Source organism: Emys orbicularis, chromosome 4 (genome assembly GCF_028017835.1).
Source record: "Emys orbicularis isolate rEmyOrb1 chromosome 4, rEmyOrb1.hap1, whole genome shotgun sequence".
Taxonomy (NCBI): Eukaryota; Metazoa; Chordata; order Testudines; family Emydidae; genus Emys; species Emys orbicularis.
The window spans coordinates 144,801,409-144,829,168 of NC_088686.1; the positions used below are offsets into that span (position 1 = coordinate 144,801,409).

At 43.7% G+C, this 27,760-nt stretch overlaps 2 protein-coding genes across 2 annotated transcripts in view; both read left to right on the forward strand.

Annotated features, from left to right (window-relative positions):
- Positions 1-1,579: 1,579 nt before the first annotated feature.
- On the forward strand, positions 1,580-11,504 carry LOC135877070 (complement decay-accelerating factor-like). The gene is made up of 9 exons (XM_065402423.1): positions 1,580-1,649; positions 2,228-2,416; positions 3,082-3,273; positions 4,225-4,324; positions 7,681-7,763; positions 8,456-8,650; positions 9,613-9,651; positions 9,895-10,080; positions 10,409-11,504. The coding sequence occupies exons 1-9, from the start codon at positions 1,580-1,582 to the stop codon at positions 10,498-10,500; spliced, it is 1,146 nt and encodes a 381-aa protein (XP_065258495.1). The 3' UTR covers positions 10,501-11,504.
- A 10,866-nt stretch (positions 11,505-22,370) lies between these two features.
- Positions 22,371-27,760, forward strand: part of LOC135877071 (complement decay-accelerating factor-like) — a 102,666-nt gene continuing 97,276 nt past the window's right edge. Inside the window, exons 1-4 of the mRNA XM_065402425.1 lie at positions 22,371-22,461; positions 23,026-23,214; positions 24,516-24,704; positions 25,978-26,077. Of these exons, the coding sequence (XP_065258497.1) occupies positions 22,371-22,461; positions 23,026-23,214; positions 24,516-24,704; positions 25,978-26,077 (569 nt within the window). The remainder of the gene's footprint in view (positions 22,462-23,025; positions 23,215-24,515; positions 24,705-25,977; positions 26,078-27,760) is intronic.

Sequence of the window (27,760 nt, forward strand, 5' to 3'; positions counted from 1 at the left end):
AGTTTTTGATTCCCTTTGGAGTTGGTTGCCCAACCTAGGAGGACTGGGAAATAGCCTTGTGCGTCTCCTCCTCACAGGTGTGGTACTGTGCCTAGTCACCCTTCTCCTGATTGCTTGTTTTAAATTGCTCCTCCGTAAGCTTTGTGCCCCCCGTTCCCCAGAAATCCCAGCATACCCTCTCATTGAGCACCCCAGCTCCATGGCACTCAATCGTATCTTGTCTACAGAATATGAGAAAACTCAGCCAAAAGCTTGTTGAGTATTCTCAAAGGAGGGAATTGTTGACGTCATTAGGCCTATATGAACCAAAGTTCTTCCATGTTTAAACTCTGTCCTTCCATGTTTAACTCTAATCGGCCTCAAAAGCCAAGGACAGAAATTGGAATGTGTAAACAGCCAGTTACCAATTACGACCTTGCTCATACCAGGTACCAAGCAATAATGATGAGGGTTGCATGTTTCTAGCTGGAGAAGGGGTAATAAACTAAGGGTAAACAGAACCAAATAACTGTTTAGAGGAATGTTACTAACAAGCTAGATTTATAGCCCTAGAATGATTTAACGGCTTAAATGTATAAACATGCCTTCGGTAGAGAGGGGAGGGGGTGGTGGTGGGGGTGATGGGGGGGGGTAGAGAGGGGGGGAGAGGGGGGGCTTAGTTGTAAAATGTATAAAGAAGAGAGAAACTGTTTTTTGCTGGTGTGCTTGATTTGAGACTTGCCTGTCTCCTTGCACCACTTTGAGATCTCAAATAAACTTTGATTGTTTCTCCACCCCGGTATGTTTATTGGCGCGAAGCACACCGGGCAACGAACCCCACTGTTGCTGTCCTCGGGCTTCTGTGCCGGCAACAATCTTGCTAGTCTATCACCACATGCAAGGTGGCCTATAACTACACCTCCTTCCCATGTTGTAAAAAGAGATTGTATTGAACTGTCTAGCCCCTCCCAAGCTTGCACGTCTGTGGCCGCAGCTGCAGTGCTCTCAGTTTCTTTTGCCAATTTGCACTTTTGCCAAAGGAAACACAGCGTCAAAACATGAACGTTTATTGCCCATCCCTGTCCCCTGCTAAATTAGACAATCCAGTTTCTGAGCCTGTAACACACACATTACATAAAGCTTTGTTTTCTCGTCTCTCTGCCAAATGTTTGATTGCTCCAATGGAAAAAAAAATCTGCAAAGTGAGGACAGATGTTCAAGTCTTCACAATGATATTCATTGTGCTGAGCTCTTTTGAAAATAAAGCCCAAGGGTGTGTGTTTTGGTATTTCAGTTCCTTTGCTGCGTGTGTTAACGGTGACATTAAGATCAACCTCCTGTCTGTGTTTGCTGTAACCAACTGGATTCAGCCTCAGCCAGCCCCGCCCCTTCTCTCCTGACCCCGCCTCCAACCATTCTCAGCGCCATTCAGGCCCCGCCCCTTCGCTCCTAACCCCGCCTCCAACCAGCCTCAACGCTATTCAGGCCCCGCCCCTTCCTCCAACAATTCAGGCGCTGGTCAAGCCCCGACTCGCCGCCTTTCTCACTTGTGCCGAGCCCGGCGCAGGCTGCGGTTCGGAGCTCCCTGCCCGCCCCCGCCATGTCCCCGGGGCTCCCCGGCCCCGCGCTGGCCCTGGGGCTCCTAGCGCTGCTGCTGCCCGGGACTCGCAGTGAGTTTGCGGCTCGGCCAAGCACCTCCGTGCGCCGTGCAGGGCGGGGCTCCCCGGGGCCGGCGGGCTACGGACAGTCCCGGTGTATGGGGGGCCCAGAGCATAAGCTAGGGGCTACCTGGGACCGGGTCTGGGGCTGCGCTTTTGCCCCTCATGTCGCTGCGGGGGGGTCCCTTCCAGGCAAAGGGGAGCCTCTCTGCCTGCTCTGTGCGCTGGGTCCCCCTGAGCCCCTTCCCCGGTGCACTCAGCCCGGGGACTGCCGCCTGCCCCCGGGGTTCCCTCGGTCTGCGGGGTTCCCGCCATGGGGGAAATGCATGCGAGGGTTGGCCCTGATTTATGTATCTTGTGTTACCCAGCTGTGTGGCTATTGCTGCCGGCCACGTCTTCAGCTCCCAGTTTAACCCCCCGAGGTGGGTGGGGTTGTCTGGGTCTGGGAAATCGGAGTAACCTCCCTGGTGGGCTCACCTGGTCTGTCGCAGCTCCCTCTTCTCACATCTGGTGGCTTCAGGATCCTTCTGGTGTGCAAAGCGACTAGAATAAATATGTTCTGTTAAAATGGGCCTTTGTTTTGTCCACAGGTGACTGTGGGCCCCTGCCAAAGCTGAATCATGCTATCCCCTCTGATATGGATCGGATAGAGGGCTTCCCTGTTGACACACAAGTTACATACAGGTGCCGTGATGGCTTTGTTAAAATCCCTGGAAAGTCAGACACTGTAGTGTGCCTTTCAAACTCACAGTGGTCAAACATCAATGAGTTTTGTGGTCGTAAGTATTTTATTTCTCGGGAATAAAGTTTCTTGGGCTGCCTTTCACTTATGAAAAGATAAGACCTTTCCTATGTAGTATGGTAGGTATAGTCAAAATTAGCTCTGCCCTGTAATGATACCCAAAGGGAAGGGGAAAAAATTTACATGAAGTTTAATGTCTTTCATCTAGTCTGGGAATATGAACACTGAAATACAGGAATCCTAGTTGTATGCTTATTTCTTGGCATCACTACTAGGGTTATTTGGGTGGCCTAACTCTGCATTTCCATACTTAAACATGTTTTTGGGGAGATGGTAAAAGTAACCTTAACTCCTGAATTTCCTGGATTTATAATACAGTAAAAGCTTTGCTATCCAGCATGTTGGGGGAATGGGGGGTACCGGTTAATCAAATATTCCAGTTAATTAAGCGTTATACTTACCAATGGAATACCAATTTTCAAAAATTAGAAAACAATAAGTTTTCTATTGGGGGCCCATTCAGCATGGGGTCTATTTTAACAAAGGGCATCCAAATGTGATTGTTAGTAACCTCCCTAAATACTGCTAAGGGAGTAATTTGTTTTCTAAACACTGAGTTTTGGTGTATTGTTACAACAGACTGTTTTTATACCTGTCTTCATAGCCAAACCTTTAAGATCTAATGTCTGTCTCTACTGCTAGGTAGCTGTGGTGCCCCAACAAGGTTAAAGTTTGCTGCCTTAAGTAAGGAAGATGAGAGCAAGAATTACCATCCTGTTGGGGTCACTGTGAGATATACTTGTCGCCCAGGGTATGAAAACATCACGGAAATGCTTCTTGTTCATACTTGTCTTGAAAACTTAACATGGTCAGAAGCCCCTGAGTTTTGTAGAAGTGAGTATCTTTTTTTTGTTACTTTTCGGTCTCACTTGATCTGAAAACATCTTTCACAATTAGGACCACCAGGCAGCTGGCTCCCAGTTTGCTAGCTTAATTGATATTTAGTTTGAAGGGCTGTTAGCCAGGTTTTCTCTTAGGATAAATTGTAATAGCTGTATTTCCATGGAATATTTAGCTGTTCTTAAAACTGACTGGAGAAGATCAAGTACCAGGATAGCACTGGCTGTATGAATACAGTATGTCTGCTTTGAATTTCATATGGAAAGTAAATTTCTAATGCAGTACATTTCAACTAGAATAACCCTGGTAAATTACTTGTTGTAGGGGGGAGGAGGACTTTCTGCCATTGAACTTTCCTGAGGATTATGGGAGGTTTCTTGTCTGTCTTCATTAAAATGGATGACATGGATGGAGTATTTTTTCCACAATGCTTGGTAACTTGTGGCACTTACTGCCACTAAATACTGAATCGAAGAATTCTGTGGGATTAAAAAAAAAAAAAGGCTGTACACTTAACATGCATAAATAAGGATAAAAAGACATCAGGGTCTTTTACCTTCGGGACACAAGTCAACCATTAACTGGGGTTTTGACAAAACTGTCCTTCCCGCTCTCTGCCCCTGGCTCCAGTGGGCATTTTATTGCATAATTACCTCTTTTGGTCTGGACACCTGTGCAGGGTACAGCCTGCCAGGGGTGGAGCACCTTCAGTTGCCACTGGTATGGTTGAGCCCCATGTGGGTCTTACTCGTGTGTTCAGAGCCACTGTCAGAGGGATGGTACTGGACTAAAAGACCCTGTGATCTGGTTTGGTGTGATGCTTACTATATAAAGTGGTCTGAGTGGGCATGCAGCTATAGCCTTCCTAAGTATGTTGTTGTTAGCTCTTCTGTTTCCATCATGACAACACAAATTAATGCTAATCCTAGCCTTGGTCTCTATTAGGGAAATCATGTGGTCATCCAGGAGAACTACTCCATGGCAGAGCTGTTCGTATAACAGAATTTCTGTATGGTGCAAAAGTAGACTTCCTCTGTGAAGATGGGTGAGTGTCAAGGTGCCTCTGGTAGTTAATTCACAGAACTTTGGTGTACAATTGCTGGCTAACTGCAAAATAATGCATGGTCTAACTTCAAAACCATACTTGGGGGTAGTGCTATCAACTGCAGCGTTGGGGTGGGTTCTCATTTGGAAGTAGAGCTTTCAAACAGTTTGGTAGTATGGATTCTGACTCCACCCTCCCCATTTTAATGATGAAGTTGAAATGGGAAGAAGTCCCAGCTGTGTGTAGAGGAGGGAGAATAGGGATTTGCTGTGGTGCCTTTACTTTTTGCACCTAGTATAGTTCAGTGAACACCAGATCCTGTCCAGATGGGTTATGTAGTGCCACAGAGTCTATAACAAGTATAAAATCAGGCCCAGTATGTCCCAGTTCACATGCAGCTGGGCTTGAACTTAAATCTTTCCACATGGAATGCAAATGTTGTCAGGTGGAGTTATCCTGTAGGTGGTGAGGTGGAGTCTCAGTGGCTTGGCTTCTGGTGGGAAGAACACTTCCTGGTTGAAATATTTCTCGGATGCGCTAAATTTTGTAGCATGCGCCCTGGGTGTGATTCTGGCCTAAGTATAACTTCTATCACAAACTAAACTTGGCACAAATATTTTTAAGCTTTTACACACAATAGAAAGTAGGTCCAAATTATGGTAGGTGTCTAGACAAATAGGTGAGCATAAAATGACTGTGTGTGTGTATGTATGTGTGTGTGTGTGTGTGTGTGTGTGTATATGTGTGTATATATATATATATATATATATATATATATATATATATATATAATATTTTTTTTTTAAGGAAGTACTGCATAGAAGGTGTGGGGGTTCAAGTGTCTATTTGAAAAAACTACCCCAGTACAATTGGTCTGTCAGTTGCCTTTGCAGCTACAAAGCACTTCTATGAACCATGCTTTCCATCAATCTGTAACTTGGTTCAATTTTTGCATGCATGGTTTTAATCAGGGTTTAGAGAACTGGAAAAGATCTTTAGTTGCGAAATGAAAAACAGCTCTGTACCAAAAACTGTTCTTTGTCTCTTTCCTATTAAAACCTTAACACCCCCTAACTCCAAACACACATGGTTAGGCCTGGTCTCTGCTTAATATAGGTTGACGTAGGTATGGCACTCAGGGTGTGTAAAATCCACACCCCTGAGCACCATAGCTATGCTGACATAACCCCTGGTGTAAATGCAGCTAGATCCATAGAAGAATGTGTCAGTCAACCTAGGACTGTCCCTCTGGGAGGTGGTGTTTCTACAGCGACAGAAAAAAATGTTGTCGGCTGCATGTACGCTGTAGTGTTCTGCAGGCATAGCTATGTTTGTATAGTCTCTGTAGTACAGATGTTGCCTTATCCCGCAGTGCTAGAGGAAAGACGGTAGGGAAGGATAGTATCAGAGGGGTAGCCGTGTTAGTCTGGATCTGTAAAAAGTGACAGAGTCCTGTGGCACCTTATAGACTAACGGAAGTATTGGAGCATAAGCTTTCGTGGGTGAATACCCACTTCGTTAGAAGGGAACGCTGTGTGGCTGCATACCCTATTCACTAATTTCTATGCAAGCATCTTTTAAAGGTGACACAATCTTGGAAATGAAATGCTGCTGACAGAGGAGGGGTAGCCAGGCCTGCACAGACGTTGGAAGGCCTGGGGCAAAATCTGGAACTGAGGTTTCCCACCCTTCCAAAAATAGATTACTGCTGGGGTGGGGGATGAGGAGGGAGTGAGCCCACGGCAGTGGCTCCTGTCCAGTCAGGCTGGGACCAGCTCTGGGCGTTGAGACCTGGCACATGAGGTTGCAGCACTGCTCAGGTTTGGCCCTGTTGCCCCTCTGTCATTGCATTGCAACCTGGTGTGCTGAGCTTGCAACATCCCTCAGTTTGGGGGCCCTCTTAAAGGGGGGGCCTGGGGCAAACTGCCTCTCTTGCCTTCCCCTGTGGTGGCCTAGAGATGCTTGGGCTGAACCATTGACTTTCAGAGTGAAGCGTATGGTCAGAGTGGACAGTATTTTTAATTCTTGACTACCCCGGATAACAAGGCAGTTATCAAAGGTGTAGAATGCCAGGTTGTTCCATTCAGAACGCTTCCACAGGATGGGACCGCAACAGTAGTTGTCGGCTTGTAGCAAGCAAGTCTAAACCCTTTCACGTGTGAAAGCACTCTGAACAGTCTGACAGTATCTAACATTACTAGTCCTTTGGGGATTCATCACACTGAGTAACTGGGACTGGCTTAGGGACTCTTTCTGCCTTCTCTAGCAATGGAAGAAGTAAGGATCGCTACAATGTGCGAGTTAGAGGGGAGAGAACCCACCGTTTTGCTGCGCACAGGATTAATGACTGTTCCCAAGTGTCTGATTCGGTATAGACCGGTTAAGCTTCCAGAGAGCGTGTTGTATCCACCTATTTGCTTGTTTAAATTGCCTTTTACTACTCCGTGTGCCTTGGTCATGCTGGTACTTTCACAGCAGGAATGATCTTATTCAGTGTGTGTTTGCCCCTTTTTGACCAAGTGGCTAGTCAAAGTTCAGGGCCCTGGTGATGTTTCAGTTGGGAGTGGAAATTGCTGATGGAATCGGGTATTTTCTTTGTAGCCTTGCTTATTTGCAAGGAATGTAGAAAGTCACGCTTCTCCAAATGCAGGAGAAACCAAAGGCAAAGGAGTAAGGTGTGTTTTTTTGTTTTTTTTTAAGCTTACATGCCCAAGCTTCTTTTCATCCAGCACCCTTGACCCACAGCCTTTCTTTCAGGGTCACACCATGCTTACAAGCTTCTGCTTGGCTTTGTTCAGGTTGTATCAGTCTCCCTGGTTCTGTTTTGCCTTGTGACCCCGGCACCCCAAAAAAAACCACCTCTCAGCAAAAATCCTTCCACCCACACAGTGCAAAACTCCTGAGTGGGTTCACATTATTTCTGTTTTTAGGGGGGGCATTGTGATGGACTTCTCACAATTATATTAATGGAAGGTTTCAGAATGGTAGCCGTGTTAGTCTGTATCAGCAAAAAGAACGAGGAATACTGGTGGCACCTTAAACTAACAAATTTATTGGGTTTTAGCCCACAAAAGCTTATGCCCAAATAAGTTTTAGTCTCTAAGGTGCCACAAGTACTCCTCGTTCTTTTTATTAATGGAAGGGTACATTGACACCCATCAATCTCAACGAGGTTTTAACTCAACCCATAATAAGGCTTCATCCAGGTCATAAGTCACCACTTGTAAACTGAAAGAATCCATATTCCAAATTGCCAAACAGTTACACAAGCAATCAAAGCACTAGGTCAGAAACTTGATACTCTTTTTTTCTTGTGTGTGTGTGTGTGTGTGTGTGTGTGTGTGTGCGCTATTTAGGTACAAATTGATTGGGCGGCCTTTCATTCAATGTAGGCTTAAGGGAGATGAAGTTGAATGGAGTGAACTTCCAACTTGCCAAGGTAAGACTAATCCAACCTTCACTATACGCCTAAATCTGAGGTTTCTTTGGAGTAGAACTCACTCTCTAAAACCTCTCACAGTTCATTTGCCTCTCTCCTGTTTTGGATACTTATGTGGCGGGGCTGTCGGCCATGCTGTTGCTATGAGAAATGTTTTAATTTTCCTACTGGGAATACTTGAAAACCTTATCACTGTTCCCCAAGGTCATGAAACCCTCCTTTCCTATGAGTAATGTTTGGGAATGGATGTGCTCTGGTGAGAGAGTTTGCCAGGGTCCTATGTCATGGGGACTAGCGCCAGTTTGCATGATAACATTTAGAAGAGGGTGGAGTAAAGCTTGAAAGAAGGAAGACTTCTGAATCGGAGGGAGGAAACTCTCTCAAATTTGGTTAAAATACAATACTAACTAGATTTTCAAATGGCTAAATATTTTTCTTCTTTTAGGGCTCTTAGATAAACTTTTTCTTACGTAAATGTTTGCACTCTTAACTGAAACTTTTATTAATATTAATGAGACCAGGTTGGTGAGATCATCTCTTTAGGACCAACTTCTGTTGGTGAAAGATAAGCTTTCAAGCTACACAGGGCTCTCAATATTACCTCACCCATCTCGTCTCTCTCATATCCCGAGACTAACACAGCTACAACAACACTCAAACATTCCTATTCATGACCTTCTCTTTTCCTACAGTGATTACTTGTTCTTCCCCTCCTTACATTGCCAATGGGACATACGATGGCAGGGGTGTAGAAAATTTTGCTTATAACTCATCAGTAACTTACAGCTGTGACCGTGGGTTCCGGCTTACTGGAGCTGCCTCCATTCATTGTACAACAAAAGATAAAACAAGTGGAATCTGGAGTGGACCTGCTCCTGAATGCAAAGGTGACTAATGTGTGTTTAGTGTCTTCCTCTGCTACTTTTTTGCACCAGGTAAAACTACTATTGCTAGGCACAAAATAACTTAAGTATAAGTTGCATGACCAACTTTTAAAGACCTTAACAATGTTTTATCTTAATATGCACTGATATTTAGGAAACTGTCAGTGAGGGGCTGTTCATAAAAGAACGATGTGACACTTTGAATGGTTTTTTATCCCTCCTTTTGCTATAGACACAACTGCACATGTCCTATTAAAAAGAAATAAGTGAGTTGGAAGAACTTGGGTTTGTTTAAAGATGTAGTTTCCACAATTTCACACTGTACACTACATTTTCATTCATTATTTCCATGATCTAACTTGTATAATTTTTGAAAATGTTAGTGGTAACCCTGCTGTGAAATTTTGGGAGCGAACTTGGTTATCTATCTGCCCCTTACTCCCAAGCACGTCTTACAGTGCAGGTAGTTTACTAAATGTATGGCTTTGTGAACATAAGATGATGGGTGAAGAATACAGGAGGGGTTTAACAGGTGCTGTCTGAGGTCAGTAATATACTGATAAATGGGTTCAGAATAATATAAGGTCTGGAAGTGCACTGACGGAGGTTAGAACAGTTTTTAAGAGAAGGTATTTGCTTTGGAACAGATTCTTAGCTAGTATAAATTGTCATAGCTTCACTGAAGCCTGTAGAGCTGATATCGTACACATGCTGCAAAACTCGCTCTATAAATACACAGTAACATTCCCCCAATAGTTGAACACGAATAAACAAAAGTGTGATTTGGTGGTAGTTGTTTAACTGCTAGAAAACTAATTTTGTTTTTTAGAAATCCTATAATGTACTTTGGTTAGATGTAATCTTCTTTGATGTATTTGTGGTTTTTTTTTTTTTTTTTTTTTTTCCCCTATCAAAACTGGGCGGATGTTAAAAATACCAACTTTAGTTCATTTTATTCTATTCAGGTTCTTATAAGGCATCCAGTAACACGGTACTTGAGCAAGGTAAGAAAAAGAAAATAAAAAGACCGTATTATGTAACACCATTCCAAGACAAACATTTCACCATCACTTCCTCCTGTTCTTCCTCATTCCCCTGAGGTGACCTGAGGACACGAGGTGAGTTTTGTGCCATATCTTGAAGGTCACCAAATCTGGATTCTGGCAGACTAGAGGGAGGAAGTGAATTTTCATGCCTAGGCTTACAGCTAAAGCTTTCAGTTCTCACATGTTTTTCTTTATTGTTAGGTAGTTGGATTACTCCACCACTGTTCAGATTTGCTGCACCACTGTACATTAATCAGAACTATTGTTCTGTCAGAACCAAGGAAAGATCTATTTGCCGCCAAAGTTACATGGGAATCTCTGGAGTATTACCCAGCGCCACGTGCTTTCACAACTTAAAATGGTCAGAAGTCCCAGGGTTCTGTGGAAGTGAGTCTTTTTCCTTTTTCTGTTTCAATTGATCTACAAGACATTTCTTGTGCAGTTAGTATAGTCTTCCGTTTAGCAGCTGGGTCAGAGTTCAGTCCTGGCTGCGTTGATCTTAACATCTTGAACTATCTTTCTGTTTTAAATGTTTTGCTTTCAATTCACTGGATGTCTCCTTGCTCTATTATGAGAGGATAAATAGGAGAGCCCGATTGACCCTCTTGATACTGTATCCAAAAGCAAGAGAACTTTATACAATACACATCAAAACCTGTTTCTTTCTCCATGGACCATGAGGCAATGGCCTAATATTAATCTCCTTCTATACTAGCGAGATCTTTGCTATCCAGGAGAACAAGAGCATGGCAGAGCTGCTGCTATAACAGATTTCCAATTCGGTGCAAGAGTGGCTTTCACCCGTGAGGAAGGGAGAGTATCAGGCTGTGGAGAATGACTTAGAGCTGCTGGCTCACTCTGGAAACTGAGCATCAAAGGGTAAGCTCAAACTTACTCAAGGTTCGTGCTACAAAACCAAATACTCATAGGCAGAACTTTAAAACTGAACTTGACCAAGGATGGGCTGTGATTCCCGGCCTTCCACACCTCAAACGAGAACCCAGCTCTGTCCCAGGTTTTAGTGCAGAGTTTCTGGATTTTGTGCCCACTGAAGTCTAGGCTGCTAAAATATTGGCTTGATGGGAGGATTTGTACTGCCTAGATCTCGAGTTGAAACAGATGCTAGAGAATCTTGTTTATAAAAGGAAACAAGAAAGATACTAAAAGGGATTCCAAAACTTCTGGGGGCCAATCTTGAGTTGATGTAAACAGTCATAGCTCCACTGAGATCAATAGAACAATGATGAAGGATTTTGCCTACTGCTGTAGTGTGAGTTGTTTCTTGCTATGTAATGTTCGCCTGTCATGCTAGTACTGATTAGGTTGACAGTTACTTTTTATGGCCAGAAATGCAGTCCAAATTTCTGGACTATTGGACAAGTAATCAAGGAACCAGATAAACATGATCTTATTCTTCTTTATTCAGGTACAAGTTAATTGGACCATTTCTTCCCAAATATGTCTGGAAGCAAAAGTTGTGTGGAATAAGGTGCTTTCAGCTTGCCAATCTAATGGCTTTAAAATGAGCTCGTGCCCAGAGATGTTGGCTTTGGTTTGGAGCTGAGGTTAGAAGTAGCATAGATTTGTTTTTCAAGGAGTGAAAGACTAGTAACCCTTATCGGTAAAGTCCCTCCTTCCCCTAACTCTGACTACATGCTTAAAATCTAAAGTTCCTTTGGAATGAAAAAATCTTCTCTTTTCCCAGTGAGCTTTCTGTAAACTTCCAAAAACAAACAAACAAACAAACAAAAAACTTTTGGACCCTTCTTGAGGAGGGAGGATCTGTAAAAATCCACAGCCTGGTGTCTGGTCTAGTACCAGTTGTGCTTTTGGAAAAGTTCCAGCTTAGCTTTATGCTGCTGTAACGCTTGAGGAGCTTAATGCTGTCCCCCAAGGATGCAGGTCAAGCAGCTGTGTTCACCTGTGACTCATGTAAGGGAGGTATGTGCTGTCAGCCTGGAGTCTGAGGCAATGAGCAGTGCTTGGGAAAGGCTGAGGCAAAACTTGAGAAGTGTGTCTAATATCTGACGGCGGTAATGCCTCAGATCTTTCTAAAATACAGTAAGTAATTACACTAACAAATTACTAAAATACCCTTCCCTCTTGGAATTTGGGACAAATAACAACAAGCCTTTTAAGTAATTAACTTTTAACTGAAACTTTTTTTGTTTAATATTAAATGTAATAATTCCTCTTTACTTTAGACTCCTGCTATCCCTAATGGAATAGATGGCACAAATGTCGAAAGCTTTGCCTGTGTGTCTGCAGCAACATAGATGTGACCGCGCTTTGTCTTTCATTGAAGAGGCATCCATTTATTGTACAATAAAAAAACAAATGTACTCTGGAGTTGGCCTGCCCTGAATGCAAAGGCGACTAGCATTTAGTATTTGCCTCTCGTTCTACTGTCATGCACCAGGAAAAGTATTAATTACTAGGCAAGGACCTAAATGTGAGGAAATTGGTTCTTTTATCTTAAACATCTCAATAAATATCTTTTTAAAACTGACCTTGTTGGAAGCTTAAGCTTTATAGAACAGCTGATCCACCATAAATAACTTCTTCGGAGCAATTCTGCCTCTCCTAGTGCCTGCATTTTTTTTTTTTCTTCCATACTTTAAAGTTCTAAGACACATCTCAGACCAGGACATGACTACACTATATAAACTGCTACAGTGGCATGGCTGAAGGGCTGCAGGTGCGCCACTTAGCGTAGACACTACTTATATCGACGAGAGAGGTTCTCCCATCCACGTAGGTAATCCACCTCCCCAAGAGGCAGTAGCTAGGTCAGCAGGAGAATTCTTCTGTCAGCCTACTACTAACCACACCAGGGGTTAGGTCAGCCCAGCTGCGTGTCTCAGGTGTGAGAAATCCATGGCCCTGAGACATAGCTATGCTGATGTAAATCCCTAATGTAGGCCAGCCTCAGGACCATGCTTTCACCATACACTTGATATGTTTCTCCTTTGCAAAGCCTAACTCAACGGTTATGCCAATCTGGAAATACCAACCCCCCAACTTCCTGGGGGGGGGCGGGGGGAGTAAAACGTTCTTTAATCTTGCTCCATGCACAGGAGGATGTTGAGACCTCTTGCTGATTTTTGTTCACACCAGTATTTTCCACCAATGTTCTGGGTGATCTTTATTCATTCCCCAAGAGCAATTTGTTTTCTCTCTCTACACATCTGAAAGCAAATTCCCAGAGTAAACAAAACAAGTTAGGAGTGGCTTGAGTAGATTTTCAGGGAGGGCTTATTTTTTTTAGCCCTGCTTAGAGAAGCAACATCATATGTTAGATCCTAGTCAAATAGAGCTCATGGGTTTGTAGACTTTAAGGGTCTAAACCCACTACCACTTGTGTAGTATAGTGGGCAAACCATGCACATCTAACTCATTCTTTGAGTGTCATCCAGATTATTTTATATGTGTAGTTGTCACCCTGTTATGCAGATTTGTTAGTATGAAGACATGGATGTGGCCCTGAATTATAAAACCCTGATTTGTCACATGGTCATCCTTCCCCTTGATAATACTAAAAGGCATGTTTTCTACCCTGTGAAAGTTGCGTAAAGTAAATTTTGTAACTGATGGAAATCAAAGTCAAAGGAAAAAGCACTGAGTTAATTTGGTGGTCCCCAAACTGTGTTGCCTGCATGACCCCATTTTCAGACTTAATTGCTCCAGCGATCCCAGACAGCATAGGGGATGCTATTTTGTAGAGCAAAATTGTATCCTCCGCACATGGGATTGTGACTCAACTGCTGATGGCATGACCTCAAGTGGGGTCATGACCCATAGTTAGGAAACTGCTGAGTTAAGATATATGCTTAGCTTTTATGGATTATCTAGTGGACTAATTTCAACTAAATTTGGACACATGCCTAAATCATTATGTTTTAAATGGATTTCTTCTGGCATACCTCTTTTTCCTGGACCTTTCTTTCCTTTCCCTCTTTTCACTATTCCTTGAGTCAAAAAGCACCTAATGTCCTGTGGGTTAATCCACAAGGATAATCATTGTTTAACATTTTAAATTGCAGTAGCTCCTGAAGGCAACAACCAAGTTGGGTCCTTTTATGCTAGGTGCTGTATAAACACTGGGTAAATGACAGTCCATGCCCTGAAAAGATGTATCTGACCCATTATTCACATACATATGGGGGGAGGGATAGCTCAGTGGTTTGAGCATTGGCCTGCTAAACCTAGGGTTGTGAGTTCAATCCTTGAGGGGGCCATTTAGGGATCTGGGGCAAAAATCTGTCTGGGGATTGGTCCTGCTTTGGGCAGGGGGTTGGACTAGATGACCTCCTGAGGTCCCTTCCAACTCTGATATTCTATGATTCTATACATACAAACTTTTGATTTGTGAATGACAATACTCCAATGTTACCTATTTAATGCTTATTTGCAGTGCATGCTGCACCTCCACCTTGAAGTTGAAATGGGCTTAGTCTTCTTCTGGTAAACTGGACAGTACAGCTTGGTAGAGGGGAGCCTAGACACGTATGAGAGAGCCCTTAAGATCCCTGAAGATTGCAGAAGAACTATGCAAACAGATATTCTGATGGTCCCATGACATTTTTACAAAGGACTTGTTGCATCCGAACTCCTTTCTCTTCATGTCTGAAACATGAAAGAGCCCTGAAAAAACCTGCCGGCCTTCAATGTTAGATAATCTCGGAGCAGCTCAGTTGCCTCATCCATGCTGTACTCTTACTGCTAATTTCCAAATATAATATTTGGTATAAACTAAGGTATTACGTGCTGCTTCCATATGTATGGCTTGTTCCTGGGATCTGTTAACTGATATTCATGAGTTTTCTATTTCAGTTGACTTTAATTTCTTCTCTCTATATTGAGACTAGCCATTATCTTGGTAAGCAAATAAAAACATTTTTAAGCTTTCAGTTTTTTAATATTTAACTTTCTCCATCTCAAACCAACATTGCCTTAATTGTAGAAAGCCACTGTAAGATACTTGAATTTTTGTGGTGCTGAAGTAGTTATTTGCCTATAATGCCATGGAAAGATTTAGTAAGAGCAAAACAAATGAAGGATCCTGTGTGTGTGTGTGTGTGTGTGTGTGTGTGTGTGTGTGTGTGTGTAAATCTAGCCAATAGGGGAGGAATGTGCAGAGAAGTAGAATAGTTTCAGTTGTTACATGGGTTCTGGAGTCCCCCTTCCAAGGTCTGTAGTTTTACAATCTGATTATCTGTGGAATTTCTTTGTCGTATATCTAAATGTGTTTCTCTGGTTCTTGTGATAGGGGAGAACCTACAAAGGTGACAGTAAATTAAGCAAGGATTGAGCTGTCTTCTCTAATTTCATCCTCAATAATTTAGGCTACAAGTAACAGTAGTAGGATTAAAATCAGAAGTGGTGTTATGGGAGAATGAAACTCAACATTACTGCAACCATTTTGTATCCAGCCACTGTTAGCTGAGAAGCAAATACCATATTGTTAGGACTCTGAGAGGCTAGGCCAAATAGCTGCATGGTTGCAATTTTGCTAATCCGAATGGGAGGATGGAACAGTTAATGGAGCATGAGACTGGAAGGGAGGGTGGGGATAGGCGACCTTGGCTTTGAGTGCCCTTGACGTAAGTTGAATTATGACTAGAAATGCTTTGCTGATAAGGAGCAATTTGCTGAAGCTAGGGGAATTACTACGGTGACTAGTAGGAGTCACTAGGAGTTAGCAATAAAACTTTAAAAGAATACCCTTTGGAGCAGTTCAGAGGAGCTTTTATTTGGGGAGAGACTGACATCTTCTCCCCAGGAGCTGGATGCAAGGAGCCCCCCCAGAAGCACAGCTGTTGATCACTTGAAACCATTTCTGACTTTGGGTAACTATGTTTGGGATGCTCTAAACCTATTGCTCTTGCATGTATGTGTGTGCTTGAGATTCAATAAAGAAGGAGCTTTGGGGGAAAACACTCTTGTTTGTACCAGTCATTTATCAGAGGGAGGTGCTGTCCCCCCATTGATTCCTGACTACACCTGGAGAAAACAGGTTAAGTTACCACAGTTTTGGGTTTGGAAAACCCTGGATAACAATGGGAGTGTTTTTTAAAGTTACGGTTCCTTTTAATTTCCTCAAGTTTTCTGTTTTACAGTTAACTTTGGGTGGACTCTTAAGAGGCTGGGTAGCCTAAGCAAAGATGATTGTACAGGGAATTGAAGTATAAGAACACTGTTTGAATACTCTTCTGTTCTAACCAGAGGTTGCCGAGGAAGATGATTCTGTAGTTATGCCTGCACGACCTCTCCAGGCAGTGGCTATCCTTGTGCAAAATGAGACCTTCACGGGGTAGGGCAAGACTAATGCAAGTAGGAAACACATCCCAGTCAGTCACTGGCCCAGGCCACCACGGACTAGAACAATGAGCCTGACTGCCTTCATGACAAAATACAAGGCCCCATTGACTTTTGTTTTCTTATGTCACTCACGCAATCTCACTCCAACTCCAGACACACTATTCTGCCTGTGCTTAAAATAAGGAAAAGAATGGGACAAGGGAAGTTCTAATTTCTCTAAATCCAGAAAGACACATTGCAAAATTGAATGGGGGCCCTGTTGACCATTCCTCTAGATTGTTTTGAGGGGTGCTCAGTTGAATCAGTTATGGGCTTACTTTCAATAGGTGTAAAAAGACAAACGTTGACATTTTATAGCTTAACAGTGGGAACAAATAAGTGCTCCACTACAGTCCTAAGTGGAGGTCAATAATCGCTCACTAAGTCCACAACTATGCTTGGTATGACCCTGACTTCTGTTGTCAAGCTTGCTTTCCTTGTGAGAACATGAGCTCCTGAGGTAAATTCCAGCCCTAATTTCTATGATGCTGTAATGCGTTAGTGAAGCTAGGCTGTGCCGCAGGAATGTCCAACTCATTCTGTGGACAGCGCTTCATTCCACTTTTAAATAGGGTCCAGAGGCCAGGTTTTATATTCAGGACTCCATACTTGCCACAACAGAAAGCTCAGCACTGAGTAATACAACTGGAGTCAGGTTGTGTGCACAGCTTTCCCCAGGGCCCTTGCCATGGGGTGGAAGGTAGAGAAAGGAGCCTGGTTAGGGGATAGGATGCCTCTTACTGTACATATCTGCTTTGGTGCTGCAGTAAGAGGAAGGAGACTGGGCCAGAGGGCAGCAGAGGCCAGAATTAAAACTGACCAAGTACCTTGGGGGAGATAATGTGCAGATCAGTGCTGCTGTGTTTTGAATGCACAATGGAAGAGCCGGAAAGAGACAGCTCACAGTGCAACTCTAGCAAGGCCAAGCCCTAAGGCTGTGGGACTGGAGTAGATGAACAGAGGTGCTGGAGAACACAGCCAAGCAAGGCAGGGTCAGGGAGTCTTTCTGAGAGGCGCTAATGAGAAGCAAGTTCTGTTGGTTGTTCTGATGGGTCACTTAGAGCTGAGAGTGGGTGAATTATTCAAAGTAGGCATTTCCTGCTGAGAGCAGGGTCTGCTTATAATGGCCTTCCCGCTTATATTGTGAACACAGGGCCAAATACTTAGCTGGTGTAAATGGGCATAAACCTGCCTTCATCTAGTAGAGCCAGTTTTACCCCAACAGTGAATTTGAGACCCACTCTTTGCACTGTACTTTGATTCTATCTCCTCCCAAGCTCGGACTTCAGCTTCTTCACATTACACAGGGACAGTCGCACCCCCTCCCCTCCCATTTTCACCTTGTGCCAAAAGCAACATGATTTATGCTTGTTTGGGCAGCTATCTTGCCTCTCTACTTCTAAATTAAGTCATTCCATTTCCCGTATCCAAGTACAGACACAAATGTTGTGTAAAGTACACATCTCTGCCAAATACCTTTTCTGTCAGTTCTTTTGTGCTCCAGTACTAAACCCTTTCTCAGGAAGTGTCAGCCCAGGAAGAAAAATCTGCAGTGCTGTTTGGTTTTGGCACTTCAGTCCTTCAGCTGCTTTTGTGTGTTCCTGGAAACATTAAAGACCAGCCCCCTGACAGTTTTCTTTGTAATTGACTAATTCAGCCTTGAAGTGGCACTTTTAGTACAGTGAGATTCAGGCTGGTATTAAGGCTGCCTTTAAGTATATATGTGTTGGAAAATGCACATGAGCTGACACGCAAAATGGCAAAATACTGTTTCCACTTGCAGCAGGAGAAACGTTGTAGAATTTCGCTCCTGTTGTAATAAACATCTAGCTTTGATTTTTTTTCCCCTTGAGTCAGTTGAGTGCTTGTCAAAGTGAGGGAAAAATAGCACAGAGCCGGAGCAGCTACACATATGCCCAGTGCACACTCCCCTCACCCAGCTTCTCCTGGCAGGTGCCCCTTAATTCTAACTAGATTACACCTTTCTACTTAACAATTAATCCCTCCTTTCACTCCCCAGTTTAGGCAAAATAAAAAGTGATTCTTGCCCGTGATGCTCTCGCCTACTTCAGTCCAGGGACTCTGGTGTGTGGAAACAGCTAGTCCAGCTGAATTTTGCGGGGGCTTGGTGAATTGCATGAATTGCATGAATTGGGACTAGGATGAAACCCACTAATAGTCACTTTGCTCTAGAGCAGGGGTAGGCAATCTATGGCACGTGAGCTGATTTTCAGTGGCACTCACACTGCCTGGGTCCTGGCCACCGGTCCGGGGGCCTCTGCATTTTAATTTAATTTTAAATGAAGCTTCTTAAACATTTTAAAAACCTTATTTACTTTACATACAACAATAATTTAGTTATATATTACAGACTTATAAAAAGAGACCTTCTAAAAATGTTAAAATGTATTACTGGCACGTGAAACCTTAAATCAGAGTGAATAAATGAAGACTCGGCATACCACTTCTGAAAGGTTGCCGACCCCTGCTCTAGATCCTGAATCCGGGTCTCCAAAAGCACAAGGGAGAGGCTGTAATCCACCGGCCCTCTGCGTTCCTTGAGAGTCCTTAACACAAATGTTAATTAGCACCAACATGGTTTGGTCTTTAGTTTGTGGCTCTAGCCAACAGATCAACATGTGCAAGTGTTCCAGTGTGATTTGTATGGAATGGATATAGTCCTTGTGTAATAACCGCTTCTCCCTGGGGATGGAGATCAACGGGGGATTTGAGGGCTATTTCCTTACAAGCCTTTCGGGCTGGCTTCAAAGACTCCAGAAGGGCTATATGGTGTCACTAGCCACTTCTCTGGGGAGTTTCTACTCTATGGTTCTCTACTTGTTTTTGCAACATAGCTCTGTTGCCATAATGATTAGCCCATTGAAAGGAAACCATTATAATTGCTGTTCATGTTTTGGCTTATACATCCCCGAATCAACTTAGAATTGGGAATACATTTAATTTTAATGAAGCAAATTTCATTTGCATGTATAAAACATGTTCTCAGCTTGTTCATCACTGAGGCATCTTAGCCAGTTGGGTAAATGCAGTATGTCAAATTTGGCTCTTATGCATTTGTATAAAAATACATTTTACCCATAGATGCCTTAGCATCTAATGTTACTTGTGTCATCTGTACCTTTCTGAATAGCTCTCAGATTTCATCTTAAAACTTGTTAATTATTGGGAAAATGTATGCACCAGTAATTTGATGGAAGCATTGCAAAAGTTAGCAACCAATATTGCTAGTATTACTCACCAGTATTTGATTAATTCTCTTTAGTATCTGTGACCATGCAAGCTGTGAACGCCTCAGACTTCATGAACTACACAGTGTTGGATCTGGGTTATTACTTGTATGGGGGACCTGGAAAAATCATTTGCTGCAAGAAATTATGCTAGTGCTTCAGTAGGCGGCGCTCTTCCCTCTGCATCTAGCAATGAAGCTGAGCATGATGTCAAGTGGTGCTGTTTTAGATGAGAGGTAAAACCAAGATTTTGACTGCTAGTAGCCATTGCAGATCCTAAGGCCATTCCTGCAAGAGTCAAAGCATTCACCCTGGTGTCCTCAGTTCCTGCCCTAAACTTATGTAAAGTTGCTGTGTGCTGTTAAACAGGAGTTACTTTGCTCCCCAAAGGTGGCTGCATTGGGGGAGGGGTATAAAAGACCCACAGTACAGCTGTGGCTGGCCCAGGTCAGTTGTTTCGGATATGGGCTGTGAGGCTATGAAATTGCTTTGTAAACATTTGGGTTTGGGCTGAAGCCTGGGCTCAGAGAGCCCAGAACTGGGGAGGGAGTCAGGCTGACCTGTGCTCTGAGACTCGGTGGAACAGGTTTTCTGACACAGTGTACACATACTCCCTGAGGGTGCTCAGTGCTGTGCTCTCCACTCCCGTTGAAGTCCATGGGAGTTGAGGACACTCAGCAGCTCCCATAAGGTGCCTTACACCTTGCAGGGTTGTGCCTGAAGTCCAGCGCTAAATGACACATCAGCAAGATTGACAGACCTGAAATGTGAATTCCTAACTAACCATCTTTCAGAAGTTCTGACCAGATCCTGAAAAATCTCTCAGACCCACGAGCTGCATCATGATTAAAATCCCAGTTCCTCTGGTAGGTGGAGAACCACCCAACAAACCCCAAGTAGGCAGATGTATGTGCTACAACACCTGGCTTGTGTGTCGCTGCATGACGACTCATTGCTCTGGCTCAGAAAATGAGAATTAGTTTTTCGTAAACTCCTACCATCCATTTGTTTTAGTTTATGGGCAATAGAGCTTCTCTGAGACCCCACTATGACACACGCTACCTTAAAGTAGCACCCTATAACCCCCATATTCATCTTTTATATATGGTGGTGATATTTCATACAAGGTATGCCAGGTGAGAGATCATATGGAAGGTCGTGATCTGCTGAAGCCCATTGTTCTGTCAAGGTATGTATATCATTGGTCTGTATGAAGTTTGAGATTCTGTTACGGTTGTTTTTGAAATATATTGTGAGTTTGGGAGTCACCCACTGCTGTTTCTCCAGTGACAGTAAGGGAGGTGATCCACATCCAGGTGGGGGTTGGGTGACCATTGTTCAGCAGTGGAGTTGTGATTTACAATTCTGTAGGAGAGTTGCGCAATCACCACACAATGCGCTTTGCCCAACTCTGGGACTCAGCAAAGCCCACCAGGACATGTCTGGGCTAGTCTTTTCCAGGGTCATGGACTGAGGGTATAAAGTGGGGGACAGTGACATCATGCGATTACCTCTCTCCTTCACCTACACTGACAGTATCAAGAACGTTGGGAAGACAAAGACTTGAACTGAGGAGCTTGGTCCCAGGCTGAGACCATTGTTTGTGTGTTTTGCACCTTGTGCTATGCTGTGAAATGCATTCATACAAATATATGGTACTTTCACATTACCCAGCCACTTACTTCATAGCTTAGGTTGTGCTGCTGTGATTTGGTTTCTGTCCAAGTAATTTGAATGTTCACTGCAGCTAATTTTCCTATGTTCAGTACGTCACAGTTTATCGGTGCTCCCTCATAGGGTTTGTTTGTTTTCCATTTAACAGATAATTATTTCCTTACACTGTAAAATATGCAAATCAGTTATTTCACCATAGTGGTATGTCTGTTGTGGTTACACTATACTCACTGTCTGGTGAAAGTCTGACCACAGAGTAATTGCGTTGCTGCATTTACAGTAAATGTGTCGTTACAGTCCACTTTCCATCACATTTTACAACTGGAGTTAAAGGGCCACTTAGTGAGTGGACAGCCATGAAGGAAATTGCTCAAACAATGGTGAATGTTTCACTAAGACTTGGTGTACACTTAAAAGCACTACAAGTCTAACTATTTCTGTTAGGGGAGTGATTTTCACTTTAAAAGAAAAAGTTATACTGGTAAAAAGCCCTACTATGGATGTAGTTATAGTGGACAAAAGGTGACTTTTGCTGGTTTAACTTATTGCCCTGTCCCTACAAGAGTCACTAGAATGCTATAAGCATCTTTCTGATATAGCTGAGCCCACAGTAGGGGAGACTGTATAACGTTCGCTCTACTGCTGTAGTTAAAGAGAGTACAACTTTTCTACTGTAAACAACTCCTGAGAGTCTGATCCTGTGCTGTGCTGAACACCCTCACTGCTCAGGGACTGTCAAACGCTGTAACAGAACAAACAACAGGCACAAAGCATGGATGAAACTAAAATCAGCAATGTAGTGCTTAGAGTGACTGCATGTTTTCCACATGAAATTCTCCTATGTGCACTTGGCTGTGTTGTTTTATGGCCCTGCCTGTCTCCCGCACTAGAGCATCCCCCCCCCTTCACGCCATCGGGACAGGAATGAGAGGAGAGAGCAGGGCGAGGGTACTGTGCATTCCTTCAGGGTAAAGTAAATGCTCCTTTGCCACCTCACCTAGGTGAGGATGCAGTGACCCAGCGCTGGGAGAGGGAGGATCCTTGTGTGAGGCAGGAATGCGTAACTCATGAACACAAACACACACTTTGATCCTGAGCCGCCCAGAAGTTCTGCAACTTCAGGAGAGCTGGGCAAGGCTGCAGCTGCCAAACGGCGTCACACCGAAGGTGCTGGCAGGGAAGGGGGAGATTTTCAGCTCCCCTTGCACCGTCTGGTTGCTGGGTTCCTCTGAGAGCCAGTGTAGCCCGCTGTGTAATTACAGCGCTGCACGCGGGCACCTCGCCAGAGGAGCAGAGAGAGGGGGCACCAGTGCGGCTCTCGTGCTCCCTGAAGTGGCCCTGCCCTGTTGTTCGCTTGGCAGCTGCTTGGTCTCGGCTTGGAGAATCGGGCCTCTCATGGTGTTTGTCGCCACTGCTGTGAGGCCGGCCCGCTGCCACCCACTCTGGCTCCTAGGATTTGTAGCGCTGCTGCTGCCCGGGGCTTGCGGTGAGTGTCTGGGGCAGGGGCGGCTGTGCTGGGACCCCTGAGGGGCCGAGAGACCCCAGCGTGCCGGGCCAGGCTCCCTGCAGTCTGGGGGCTGTGGACGATCCCAGCCTGAGCCCCCCAGGGGATGCCCTCACCGGGACTCTGCCGGACCACGCAGGGAGCTGCTCCCCAGGGGCTGGCTTTGGCCCTTAGGTTGTCTCCAGCTGTTGCTGGGGCCTTGTGGGGATCCCCGGGCTGTCAAGGGGGGAAGGGGGACACTTGTCTGGATCAGGGCCAAAACCTCAGTAACTGACGTGAATGGAGTGGGGCCCAGCAGACACGATGGGCTGGGCCCCAGATTTTTCTTGAGGGGCCCTGCGCCCCTTCCTAGTTTAAACCCCTGGCTGTGGGAAGCCAGCCAGTCTGTTCTCACAGGGTACTGGGTAACACCCTCCCCCCACCCCCAGCTGGGGCTCATCAGTCCTGTGGCAGGTCCCTGGAGGGTTTAAGGCACAGCTGGAGGCAGTGGTGTGAAATTATTTAAAATAAATATCTCCTGTTAAAATGAATTTGTTTTTCTTACAGGTCAGTGTGGGGCCCTGCCAAGGCTGAGTCATGCCCTCCCCTCTGATACTAATCGCACAGAGGGCTTCCCCATCAACACACAAATGACATACAAGTGCCTTGAGGGTTTTGTTAAAATCCCAGGAAAGTCAGACACTGTCGTTTGCCTTTCAAACTCACAGTGGTCAAACATCGAAGAGTTTTGTGATCGTAAGTATTTTCTTTTCTTTGCTTAGGCTACCTTTTGCTTATAAAATGTCAAGTCGTGTCCCATTGAATAGGTCTATTCAAAACTGCTTTAATAAATTCAGTGCCAAGTCCAAAGAGGAGGATCCAGGCTAGGGCCTGGCTGAGAGCTGTGGGTGGTCTGGACAAAGAAAAGCTGGGATCTTGGAGAAGTTACAAATGGGAGGGGACAAGATTTGGATACAACCAGGATGTGAGAGTTCGTAGAAAGATCTGAGTCAAAAGTGATGACCACATTGCAGCTGACAGGATGGTGATTTTTTTAATCAGTGGTGACTACAAGTGTAGAGAGGAGAAAGGTTTGGGAGGGAACAAGGGCTCTTTTTTTTTTTCCCCCCCTCATGAATCGTTTAAGCTGCTGACAAGGCATCCAAAAGGGAGATTTGAGAGTCGTCGGTATAAATGATCACAGAGAGAGAGAGAGAGAGGATTCTCTCCTCAGCCCACCTCTTTTCGTTGTACACCCAATCAAAGTTTTGCGGAAGTGGTATTGGGAGGATCCACCAAATTGGACCTCAGGGTATGAGACTGAAGAAATAATAGGAAAATCGTGAGAGGATGGAATGAAAAAAAAATAGATGATCATGACGACAGCCAATAATAGGGATGGCCAATGTTGTCAACAGGAGGATGAGAATGGAATAGAAGTTCTAGAACTGAGGCAGAAGGAAGATGCAGGACACTTCAGTGAGAAATGCTTCAGTAGACTGGAGAGCATGGATTCAGACTGGCGGAGGTCTAAGGGTTAGAGCTGGGAAAAGAAGACGGTGCAGCGGTTGTAAACAGAATAATCAGTTAGTTTGGAGATCAAGGGGAGAAGGGAAATCTCTCCTTGTCTTTCTTCATGCTGCATTCCACCCATACCTTCTTTCTCTTGACTGCTTCCTTTTTCTTCTTCTTCCTTATTTTGTGCCATCCACTGTGCTTGGAACAGCCCCCAATAACTTTGCCCAAGGTGCTTGCCTCTCTTCCTTAAATAAATTAAATTCCCCTCTCCACACAGACACATTGTATGATGTGTTTCAGGTACAATGATCATACGCCATTCTGTAACTGTACAGCTGACACCACCAGCTCATAAACTTTTTGGCTGGGTATCTGTTACCTGTTTGGTACCCTTCATTTATGTTACAGTGTCATGCGCACTGAGTGTTGTGTGTGCTTTACATATAAACAGAAAGCTAAAAGTACAGATTTTATTTTTACCTGCTTTTAGAGCTAAATATTTCAGTCCTTGTTTTTTGTTTTGTTTGTTTTATTGCTAGGCAGCTGTCCTGCCCCACCAAGGTTAAAGTCTGCTGTGTTAAGTGATGAGGATTTGAGGAAGAATTACTATCCTGCTGGGACCAATGTGAGTTATGTCTGTCGCCCAGCTTATGAGAGAACTGAACTGAGTCCTGTTACTACTTGTCTTGAAAATTTAACATGGGTGGAAGCCCCTGAGTTTTGTCTAGGTGAGTATCTTTTATTACTTTTCTGTCTCCATTGATCTACTAGCCATCTTTGGGCAGTTAGGACTGTCTTCTGTTAAGCAGCTGGTTCGCATTTCAGCCCTGGCTTCTGTGACTTGTAGTTTGAAATATGTTTTTGTTTTTGTCAATTGATTGTAAATTTAAATGGAAGTAGAAAAGTTAAATGGGTACCACTGAGCACTAGACAGTTAGTACTTCCCGTAGTTAAACTTCTCATTGTGTTTGTGGCCTTTTCCATTCCCTGTTCTGTAATGGGAGTAGAATATCACAGATAATGCAGTAAAGTTAATACCATGATGTGGTAAATGTCCATTTTAAAATGGTAAGCATTGTATCCTGGAAACCTACGTGTGAAGTAGACTAAGTCATACTATCTGTTTTTGTTAGATTTCACATATTGAAAAATTCTACCCTCAGAAACAATTAATGCAGGATACAATGCAACCAAACGGAATCATAGTATTAAAACTAAATCCAGTATTCAATAACAATATGTAGGGCAATGCTGATCAGATACCAAAATACATAGTAACATAAAGAAAAAAACTGCGTTTCATTGTGAAGAGCACTGTAAATTTTTTCAAACCTGCCTATGTCAAGACTGCATCTGTTAAAGTCAGTACAAAAACCTACATTATTCATACAGGGTTAGAGGATCTAGCCAACTGAATAATCAACCTTAGCTCTGTCTCCTTGTGTTTGAGTATTGGATTATAGCTTATTGTTTGTCAAACGGAATATAATACTGTGGGAATTTCTTGTGTAGCCTTCAACACAAATACTCTGGCCTGCCTGATAAAGAAAATACTTTATGTGCATAATAGGCCATATGATTTTCTGTGCAAAAAAATTTTTGTGCATCAGGGCTGAGATGTTTACCAGTATAATCGGAAGTGTTCCTTGCATCTTTCTTTGTGGCTGCCTGAACATGTCATGTCTGTGTTGATCTGTATGTGGAGATGCTGAATTTCTGATAGTGTGATCTTTATGGTAATAAGTTTCTTCTGCTGGAGGAGAGCATCACAAGTAATTTGTTGTCAGAGGCAGTGGGAATCTCTGCCACTGAAGTTGATAAGGTGATATGATTAGACATTTAATGTGAATAGAATATCCACAGTTAAATGAAATAGGATAAAAAAAGACACGATACTGAAGTAGCCAGATCATTGGTCTGACATTGCCCTATTCTCTTCTAAATATGTTAGGGGTTTTTCCAACATCATAACATGCTAATATCAATCATGTTCTTTACTAGGAAAATCTTGTGGTGTTCCAAAAAACCCAGAACATGGCAGACCTGTTGATGCAACAAATAACCGGTTTGGTGCAAAAGTAAACATACTTTGTGATGATGGGTGAGTGTTGGACAACTGATGCTGATTAATTCACAGACCTTATCTTGGTGTAGAACTTCTGGTGACAACTGGAAAATTAAGACTAGAAAGTATGGTCTAACTTTCAAAACTTATTCTGAACCAGTGCTACAGTTGTGCAGGCCTGGCCTGGGGTACCTGTTTAAAAAGTAGAACCTTCAAACTAAGTTAGCCAAGTATGGTTCATGATCCCTCCCTCCTGCCCCCTCTTGAAAGATTAAGTTGAGAGGAAGAAGGAAGAGCTATGGTGTGGAAAACATTGGGTAACTTGCTCAGTTAATGTTGTTTTATGTATGGGGTTGTGGGAAGTAAGATGGGGTTGAACATGACAGTGATTTAACAGCTGATAACTCTGTCAAGGCCCATTTGGTTGCTAGGAGCCATCATGGAATATTGGTTCAATTTCCAGCAATTGGGTGAGGACCTTTGGAAGGGAGAATTGAGATGTGCTGGCTAGAAGTGGGTTTTTCTGGCACTTTGCAGGAGGTGGTAGGAGAGGATTCTCAAGATGCCAGAGACTAATTCTTGGGGGACTATAGGAGTCCAGGCTATTGAGAACGAGTAGTTGAGACTTTGAAGGACAAGGGACCCAGTAGCTTGAGAGAAGAAAGTCTGGGTTGTCATCTATTAAAAAAAAAACCATTCCCTGTGCTTGAGAGGGCACCTCTAGTTGAACAGTAAATGAGTTCATGGGTTTACTTGTAATTAATAAAGCAAGAGTTTGCTAAACAAGTCTGGACTGGAACTATGGTGATTGGTTATTCCTGCCGTGGCCTTCAAAGAGCATCTACTATATTTATCAGCTCCTGGGAACCGGACCCTTGGAATATGGGAGCAAAGTGAGAGGTAACACAGTATAAAACTTCCATGTGCAAAGTTTGGTGGTAGCAGCAGTTATCCAAGCCCAGGGTGTGGGAAACCTGGCATCGTGACATAGAGTATCATGAGTTTTACTTCAGTTTGTTGAAGTAGTTATTTTAAGAAGCTACTGTGGTATATGGTGAGTTGTAGCATCATTAGATTGTGGAAGAACTTTCTGGACTTGAAACAGTTGAACAGATTGTCTTTTACTGGCACGAAATACATGTTACAAGCATGAGTATCATGGTAAAAATTAATATGGTTTTGTTAGATTCTCTGTGATGGGATCAGAGTTCTCTTCAAACCCCACAGATTGAGAGATACAGAATGCCCTTCCCCGTAGGTTAGCCATCGACCTTCTTTCCTGCTGATATAATCATGACAATTAGCTGTGTAATAGTGCTTTTATCAGCTATCAAAGAAGGTCATTATCATTATACCTGTTTTACAGCTGGAGCTATTGAAGCACAGAGGGGAAATAACTTGCCCAAGGTCATGCACAGGCCAGAGGCAGAACCAAGAATGGAATCCAAATCTCCTGAGTCCCAGTCCAGTTCTTTAGCCTTTAGGCAATACTTCATCTGAATTTCACCCACAAGAACATCCAAGCTATTGTTATGTTCATCATTTCCCCATGCAGTAGCATACAGGGACTGCGCACTGTGGAATTGTGTCTGCCAGTGAAGGCTTTGGGTTTAAATGGGCTGATTAGGCTTTGGACCTTTTAAAATGCTCAGGTTGTGTAAGAGTGGCAGCAGGGGGACAGCCCTTGGCCAGCTGTCTCCTCGCCCAATCATTGCTGTC